At 45.6% G+C, this 9673-nt stretch overlaps 1 protein-coding gene across 1 annotated transcript; it reads right to left on the bottom strand.

Moving 5' to 3' along the window:
• Positions 1 to 1343: 1343 nt before the first annotated feature.
• On the bottom strand, positions 1344 to 3550 carry RAP2B (RAP2B, member of RAS oncogene family). Its single transcript, XM_063916101.1, has one exon. The coding sequence runs from the start codon at positions 3302 to 3304 to the stop codon at positions 2753 to 2755; it is 552 nt and encodes a 183-aa protein (XP_063772171.1). The 5' UTR covers positions 3305 to 3550; the 3' UTR covers positions 1344 to 2752.
• Between the last annotated feature and the right edge of the window lie 6123 nt (positions 3551 to 9673).

Genomic DNA, 9673 nt, shown 5'->3' with positions numbered 1-9673 from the left:
TACAGTGTTTGGGAGCACATTGTTAATGGTCATTTTTCTCATCCATTACCAGATTTTCATTCCAACCAGCCAGATCTGGCAGATAGTCTGCCAGATAATTGTATAATGTATGCCCATCATAAGATCTGACCCCTATGTACAAAACCCTGGATAGCAACGCATTTCAGAGTTTCTCCGCGTTAGTTTACACCATCTTCAAATGTGTGTTGAATGTCCAATCAACACACATTTAAGGCAGAAATGTTTGCAATTATATCTTCCTAAAATCCACCTTAGAATGCATATCCCAACTTGTGATAAACATGAAGGCCACTTTCAATGTAGCCTACAAGTTAATTTGTCTCAATGGTTTTATTATTTATCTTAGCCCACTGTTTATTATTGTACGGTTTGGTTAATGCAAGATTACAGGGAACAGTCAACTGTCACCAAAAACAATTCTGTGCTGTAAGAAACTGATTTTAAACACTACTTTAAAAAATAGCAAATAAAAAAAGTAAACATTTCTAATGTAATCCCAGCAAATTGATATTTTTCCCCATCAAGACTTATCTATGGGTGAAAGATGAGCAAAGTTTTTTAAAATTGTATCTAGGAAAAGGGGTAAATGTTTGGGCCATATTATTTGACTAAATATTCACCAATAGACTAGCAATAAAACAGTCACTGACATATATCAATGACTACCTACATGAGTTCCTGCCTTGTCTTCTAACAATCCCTCTGCTGATGCCAAAAGCAATCTGTGACACCCCATAGTGGATATCAGTGCCCTCCTCAGCATGGATAAACTACAGCAGTTTCCGCCCTCTGGAAAGGAACAGGAAGGAGAGTACACCAATGCCTGTATTAAGCATACTTCCTTCATTCCAGACACAATATGACTGGTCTTTTTACTTTTGAGATTGCATGGGAGATCAGATACAGCAAAGGGTCAAGTGACCAGAATATCCAAGTACTTTTAACACAATCAGTGCCAGAGAACTTGCAAACAATGGCTCTCACGGTAAAAGTCTTTCAAAGCCACAATTGTGCAAACTCGTATGAAAGAGTAAAACTCACAAAAAATAGCCATATTTAAATACTGTGATTGCATAAAACACTTTAAACAACTAGACATTTTAAATGAAACAACTCAGCAGTGTATAAAATAGGGCCCATTTAATAATAATAAAATAAAAAAAATCTTTAAATATGCTCTTATTATTCATAGATTATCCATCAAGAGTAGACCAGGCAGCTAGCTCAGCATTCTGGAACAAACCCAGACAAACCTGGTACAGTACCTCCCTTTCAACTAGCCCCAGTCTATGTATTACAAATAATGACAAAATAAAAACACATTATAGGTCACAACAGATTTGTATTCAATGTATTTTAAAACATAGGAGACAAGCTTGTTCTAGCATGTCCAAGAAAATAAAATTACATTTGTTAATGTCTTGAGGAACATCACATTTTCTTTTTAAGATCTATGGCTGCTTTGCAATGATAAAACCACTGCTTGCAAATGTAAAACAAAACAAACACAAATCGATAAAATGTAATGAAATAGGATTAAACCCTTTCTGTGCCAGACTATTGTGTACACAAATAAGGGTTAATCAACTACCATCCCCCCCCCCACCCTCCAAAAAAAAAAAAAATGTGCAAGACATGGAAATTACATTTACAGGCTCAAAAAATAGGATCCAGGGACAATAGATCCCTTTGTCCACGCTTGTTCAGTGTGATTACTGAGAGGAAACTGTTAAGTAGTTTGCAGAATAGGAGATAATGGGATTTTGTGGAGGTTTTCACAGGTTGGCACTGACTGGAACAGCTGAATTTTGAAGGCACTCTAAGGACACTGGGTGCTGGTGACCCTGGTACACACAAGTCATTTCATTGTATATTAAATATAGCTGAGCATCAAAAATCAGTTATTGCCAGCACACATGACATAAAAGAGAAAAGGAAAAAATAAAAAAACACATGTAACGTTTTCACAGCTGATACAAAAAATACTAACACTTCCCAAATTCCCATTTTATACAGCAGGTAAACAAAATAGACTTCCCCTATGACACACACACCTCAGCATGGGGCAAAACACTGCCCCCCACACTGCGTTGGCATCGTTTCTCTCATTATTAGATGTGCAATACTTATGAATGGTTACTCTGTAACAATAATCCGACTTTGCATAGAAATACGTGAAATGAAAAGTCAGCAGGCGACCAGTCTGAGGATGACTCCAATCTGCCTGGGTCATTCTCCATACTCCCAAGCTATGCACTAAATCAGTCAGGGCATGGGGCAGTAGCTGTCATACACCCCCACATCACTGCTTCATTCTCCATGCACCCAAATTGTGCAGTCAGGGCATGGGGTATCAGCCACGGCATGGGGTAGTTGTTGTCACATCACTGCTTCATTCTCCATGCACCCAAATTGTGCAGTCAGGGCATGGGGTAGTTTTGTTATACCCCCACATTACTGCTTCCTTCACCATGCACCCAACTGTGCAGTCATGGCATGGGGTAGTGTTGTTATACCCACACATTACTGCTTCTTCCTACAGTCAGCAAACTTTTCCTCCCTCTGATGCACATGGAATTTGCAAGACTGTATATACTGAAAGATACTTTGTGTTACAGATGACATCTCAGAGCACGATACACCCACTGGAGCTGGAATCACTGGATGCAAAGTTGGTTCCAATCATGTTACAGGTAAGAGATAGTGCATTGTAAACCGGGGAGGGCGCCCCTCAGAGGATGACACAGGAGGAGCAGCACTGATCATCCCCATTGGGCTGGGAGGCGTAGTTCATCTGCCTGACAATCTCTGCAAACAGTTCATCCACTGAGGCTTTGTTTTTGGCAGAAGTTTCCAGGAAGGGACAGTTCCAGTCATCGGCCAGTGCTTTGCCTTCCCCATGGGACACTTCCCTCTCCCCCTCCAGGTCCACCTTATTCCCCACCAGGATCATAGGCACCTTCTCATACCTTTTCACCCTAATGATCTGGTCCCTCATGGGCTTGATGTCCTGGAAGCTCTGCTGATTCACCAGGCTGTACACCAGGATAAAGCCCTGGCCGTTCTTAATGTACAGGTCTCTCATGGAGGCAAACTGCTCGGTGCCTGCAGTGTCCAGGATCTCCAGCACCGAGGGCGAGGAGTCCACCTCGATCTCCTTTCTGTAGAAGTCCTCAATGGTGGGGTCATACTTCTCTATGAAGGATCCAGTCACAAACTGGACAGTGAGGGCAGACTTGCCCACCCCGCCGGATCCCAGGACAACTACTTTGTATTCTCTCATGGCTCCTTGCGGTCTGTTGCTGCCGCCTCTCGCCTTCAGCTTGGAGGAAAGGCAGCTCTCACCCAGAGCAATTCACTTCATCAGGTCCACATGCAACAAAGAGAGGGTGAGCAGCCAGAAGTACCCCCAATTCCTGCTGAATGAGCTCAGGTATTACCGTGCACAATGTGCCAGAGCAGCCCTGCAGCTCCCTGCTGCTGCCCTTCTCTCCATTCCTCTCTCTAAGGCAGCCTACACTACTTATCTTGAATTACACTTGCATTTTGCAACTTCTGTGCATTGATTGGCTGCTCGGGCTGTCAACTACCATCGTCCCGAGAAAGACGGGCGGTGATTGGCTCCACGGATTAGCCGCAGAGAAAGTATTTTCATTAGTCAAACATGACTCATCCCCCATTGGTTGATCATGTGCAGCGCTTGCTGTGAGTTTTGTCCTGCATTTCTTTACAGTATGATTACTTTTGCATTTCGTCCTCATAAATTACTCAGATGAATCACCTTAACTTTCATTACTTCATTATCTCTTAATATTATATTCCGGAAACGTTTATATTTAAGTGGAAAGCCTTTCCTATTGGTTTGAACGTGTTGCCATGTTGCCTCTTTTAGACAAGAAGTGAGCTATATCAAACCTCCAGAGAACTAAAAGTGGAGAAGTTGCAAATAGAAACTGTTCAACTTCTAGTTATTATTTATTTAGTACAGTCTATAAAATGCCAAAGGCTGTCCGGTTGCTATGGGCAACAGCTCAACATAATCTTTTTTGAAAGGTTTGGTACAGCTGCCCCAATGAATGACAATTTGTACAGCACTAGAGTAAGATGTGCAGGGATATAACTGGAAATCCTCTAATAGGGTTCTGCACACAAAAAAATACCAAGGTCTGTAATAGGGTATCTGGATTGTAGGTCGGCATGAATTAGGTCGACAGTCAATAGGTCGACCACTATTGGTTGATATTGACATAGTCGACATAGGAAAATGGTCAACATGTTAAAATGATTGACACTGGACAGGTCAGCACATTGAAAGGTCGACATGACTTGAAAAAAACAAAAATTACTTTTTCATACTTTACCATCCACGTGGACTATGATTGGGAACGAGGCATCTTGCCCGCAGCATGGCGAGCGAAGTGAGCCATGCAAGGGGACGTGGTGCACTAATTGGGGTTCCTGGTCATGTTACGCAAAAAAACAACACTAAAATAGTAATAAAATGTCATAACCTTTTCATGTGTCAGCCTGTCTTGTGTTGACCATTTAAATGTGTCTACCATTTTCCTATGTTGACCATGTCAGTGTCGACCAATAGTGGCATATTGACTGTTGACCTCATCCATGTTGACCAATTGATCCGGTCTCTAAGTCGACAAAACTTAGGTCGACAGTGTCTACCACTATTGGCTGATAGTAAGTAGGTCAACATGGACTCTAGGTCGACATGACAAAAGGTCGACATGAGTTTAAAAAAAAAATAATTCTTTGAACTTTTTCATACTTTACCATCCACGTGCACTAGCATTGGGAACAGTAACCTGTGCATAGCGCAGCGGTAGCGGAGCGAGCCATGCAAGGGGACACGGTGCACTAATTGGGGTTCCCCATCACTCTACGAAGAAAACAACATCAAAAAAACTTTTTTCATGCAGACCTAGTACATGTCGACCTAGAGTCCCTGTCGACCTAGAAACCATGTCGACCTTCTTACTGTCGACCAATAGTGGTCAACGTAGACACTGTCGACCTAAGTCTATTCTATCTAACATATGATAATGTCGATTATCTTTACAGGAATAAAAGCTATACCTTAAACACACCTTAAATACACTTTAAACCTTTAGCCGCTGTGGCCGCTATACTTAATTCACACTACGCACCTTTTACGCTATTAGCGTAGAAGGGTTCCGTAGTGTACGGACTTTGCGTACATACGCCGCGCTGACGGTACAAAGTACTCGCAGCGCATACACACCCAAAGATACACTTTAAACCTTCACAGTAATGCAATGCAATGATATTACACTCTAAACCTTATGCAGCAATGCAGTGAGATGCTATTACACTTTAAACCTTATACAGCAATGCAGTGAGATGCTATTACACTTTCTCTGACGTCCTAAGTGGATGCTGGGGACTCCGTCAGGACCATGGGGAATAGCGGCTCCGCAGGAGACAGGGCACAAAATTAAAAGTTTGACCACTAGGTGGTGTGCACTGGCTCCTCCCCCTATGACCCTCCTCCAAGCCTCAGTTAGATTTTTGTGCCCGGCCGAGAAGGGTGCAATCTAGGTGGCTCTCCTAAAGGGCTGCTTAGAATAAAAGTTTGTTAGGTTTTTTTATTTTCAGTGAGTCCTGCTGGCAACAGGCTCACTGCAACGCGGGACTAAGGGGAGAAGAAGCGAACTCACCTGCGTGCAGGATGGATTGGGCTTCTTAGGCTACTGGACATTAGCTCCAGAGGGACGATCACAGGTACAGCCTGGATGGGTCACCGGAGCCGCGCCGCCGGCCCCCTTACAGATGCTGAAGAGAGAAGAGGTCCAGAAATCGGCGGCTGAAGACTTCCCAGTCTTCTTAAGGTAGCGCACAGCACTGCAGCTGTGCGCCATTGCTCTCAGCACACTTCACACCGCGGTCACTGAGGGTGCAGGGCGCTGGGGGGGGGCGCCCTGGGCAGCAATGAGATTACCTATACTGGCTAAAAATACATCACATATAGCCCCTGGGCTATATGGATGTATTTAACCCCTGCCAGGATTACTGAAAAAACCGGGAGAAGAGCCCGCCGAAAAGGGGGCGGGGCCTATATCCTCAGCACACAGCGCCATTTTTCCCACACAGCTCCGCTGGTAGGAAGGCTCCCAAGCTCTCCCCTGCACTGCACTACAGAAACAGGGTAAAATCAGAGAGGGGGGGCACTTATTTGGCGATATTCATAATATTTAAGCTGCTATAAGGGGAACACACTTATTTAAGGTTGTCCCTATATATTTATAGCGCTTGGGTGTGTGCTGGCAAACTCTCCCTCTGTCTCCCCAAAGGGCTAGTGGGGTCCTGTCTTCTATCAGAACATTCCCTGTGTGTCTGCTGTGTGTCGGTACGTGTGTGTCGACATGTATGAGGACGATGTTGGTGTGGAGGCGGAGCAATTGCCTGTAGTGGTGATGTCACCCCCTAGGGAGTCGACACCGGAATGGATGGCTTTGTTTATGGAATTACGTGATAGTGTCAGCACGCTGCAAAAGTCGGTTGACGACATGAGACGGCCGGCAAACCAATTAGTACCTGTCCAGGCGTCTCAGACACCGTCAGGGGCTTTAAAACGCCCATTACCTCACTCGGTCGATACGGACACCGACACGGACACTGACTCCAGTGTCGACGGTGAAGAAGCAAACGTATTTTCCAGTAGGTCCACACGTTACATGATCACGGCAATGAAGGAGGCTTTGCATATTTCTGATACTGCAAGTACCACAAAAAGGGGTATTATGTGGGGTGTGAAAAAACTACCTGTAGTTTTTCCTGAATCAGATGAATTGAATGAAGTGTGTGATGAAGCGTGGGTTACCCCCGATAAAAAACTGCTAATTTCAAAGAAGTTATTGGCATTATACCCTTTCCCGCCAGAGGTTAGGGCGCGCTGGGAAACACCCCCTAGGGTAGATAAGGCGCTCACACGCTTATCAAAACAAGTGGCGTTACCGTCCCCAGAAACGGCCGCCCTCAAAGACCCAGCTGATAGGAGGCTGGAAAATACCCTAAAAAGTATATACACACATACTGGTGTTATACTGCGACCAGCTATCGCATCAGCATGGATGTGCAGTGCTGGGGTGGCTTGGTCGGAGTCACTGACTGAAAATATTGATACCCTGGATAGGGACAGTATTTTATTGACTATAGAGCATTTAAAGGATGCATTTCTTTATATGCGAGATGCACAGAGGGATATTTGCACTCTGGCATCAAGGGTAAGTGCGCTGTCCATCTCTGCCAGAAGAAGTTTATGGACGCGACAGTGGTCAGGTGATGCGGATTCCAAGCGGCATATGGAAGTATTGCCGTATAAAGGGGAGGAGTTATTTGGGGTCGGTCTATCGGACTTGGTGGCCACGGCAACAGCCGGAAAATCCACCTTTTTACCTCAGGTCACCTCCCAGCAGAAAAAGACACCGTCTTTTCAGCCGCAGCCCTTTCGTTCCCATAAGAACAAGCGGGCAAAAGGACATTCATATCTGCCCCGAGGCAAAGGAAAGGGTAAGAGACTGCAGCAAGCAGCTCCCTCTCAGGAGCAGAAGCCCTCCCCCGCTTCTGCAAAGTCCTCAGCATGACGCTGGGGCCTTACAAGCGGACTCAGGTGCGGTGGGGGGTCGCCTCAAGAATTTCAGCGCGCAGTGGGCTCAGTCACAAGTGGACCCCTGGATCCTGCAGGTAGTATCTCAGGGTTACAGGTTGGAATTCGAGACGTCTCCCCCTCGCCGGTTCCTGAAGTCTGCTTTACCAACGTCTCCTTCCGACAGGGAGACGGTATTGGAAGCCATTCACAAGCTGTATTCTCAGCAGGTGATAGTTAAGGTACCCCTCCTACAACAAGGAAAGGGGTATTATTCCATGCTGTTTGTGGTACCGAAGCCGGACGGCTCGGTAAGACCTATTCTAAATCTGAAGTCTTTGAACATGTACATACAAAAGTTCAAGTTCAAGATGGAGTCACTCAGAGCAGTGATAGCGAATCTGGAAGAAGGGGACTTTATGGTGTCCTTGGACATCAAGGATGCTTACCTCCATGTCCCAATCTGCCCTTCACACCAAGGGTACCTCAGGTTCGTGGTACAAAACTGTCATTATCAGTTTCAGACGCTGCCGTTTGGATTGTCCACGACACCCCGGGTCTTTACCAAGGTAATGGCCGAAATGATGATTCTTCTTCGAAGAAAAGGCGTATTAATTATCCCTTACTTGGACGATCTCCTGATAAGGGCAAGATCCAGAGAACAGTTAGAGGCCGGGGTAGCACTAACCCAAGTAGTGCTGCAACAGCACGGGTGGATTCTAAATTTTCCAAAATCCCAGCTGAGCCCGACGACACGTCTGCTGTTCCTAGGGATGATTCTGGACACTGTTCAGAAAAAGGTGTTTCTTCCGGAGGAGAAAGCCAGGGAGTTATCCGAACTTGTCGGAAACCTCCTAAAACCTGGAAAAGTGTCTGTGCATCAATGCACAAGAGTCCTGGGAAAAATGGTGGCTTCTTACGAAGCGATTCCATTCGGCAGATTCCACGCACGAACTCAATGTAGTTTTGGAATTCCTCAAATCCCATTGGTTTGAGCCACTTAAATCGGTGGATTTGAAATATCTTACATGGAAAGTGACCATGCTACTGGCCCTGGCTTCGGCCAGGAGAGTGTCAGAATTGGCGGCTTTATCGTACAAAAGCCCATATCTGATTTTCCATTCGGACAGGGCAGAACTGCGGACACGTCCTCAGTTTCTCCCTAAGGTGGTATCAGCGTTTCACCTGAACCAACCTATTGTGGTGCCTGCGGCTTCTAGCGGCTTGGAGGACTCCAAGTTGTTGGACGTTGTCAGAGCCTTAAAAATATATATTTCAAGGACGGCTGGAGTCAGAAAGTCTGACTCGCTGTTTATACTGTATGCACCCAACAAGCTGGGTGCTCCTGCGTCTAAGCAGACGATTGCACGTTGGATTTGTAGCACAATTCAACTTGCGCATTCTGTGGCAGGCCTGCCACAGCCAAAATCTGTAAATGCCCACTCCACAAGGAAGGTGGGCTCATCTTGGGCGGCTGCCCGAGGGGTCTCGGCATTACAACTCTGCCAAGCAGCTACGTGGTCAGGGGAGAGCACGTTTGTAAAATTCTACAAATTTGATACCCTGGCTAAGGAAGACCTGGAGTTCTCTCATTCGGTGCTGCAGAGTCATCCGCACTCTCCCGCCCGTTTGGGAGCTTTGGTATAATCCCCATGGTCCTGACGGAGTCCCCAGCATCCACTTAGGACGTCAGAGAAAATAAGAATTTACTTACCGATAATTCTATTTCTCGTAGTCCGTAGTGGATGCTGGGCGCCCATCCCAAGTGCGGATTGTCTGCAATACTTGTACATAGTTATTGTTACAAAAATCGGGTTATTATTGTTGGAAGCCATCTTTTCAGAGGCTCCTCTGTTATCATGCTGTTAACTGGGTTCAGATCACAAGTTGTACAGTGTGATTGGTGTGGCTGGTATGAGTCTTACCCGGGATTCAAAATCCTTCCTTATTGTGTACGCTCGTCCGGGCACAGTATCCTAACTGAGGCTTGGAGGAGGGTCATAGGGGGAGGAGCCAGTGCACACCACCTAG

Source organism: Pseudophryne corroboree, chromosome 4 (genome assembly GCF_028390025.1).
Source record: "Pseudophryne corroboree isolate aPseCor3 chromosome 4, aPseCor3.hap2, whole genome shotgun sequence".
In the NCBI taxonomy this organism is placed as follows: Eukaryota; Metazoa; Chordata; class Amphibia; order Anura; family Myobatrachidae; genus Pseudophryne; species Pseudophryne corroboree.
Note: the sequence above shows the minus strand (reverse complement) of the source record. Positions and strands in the feature narration are given on the sequence as shown.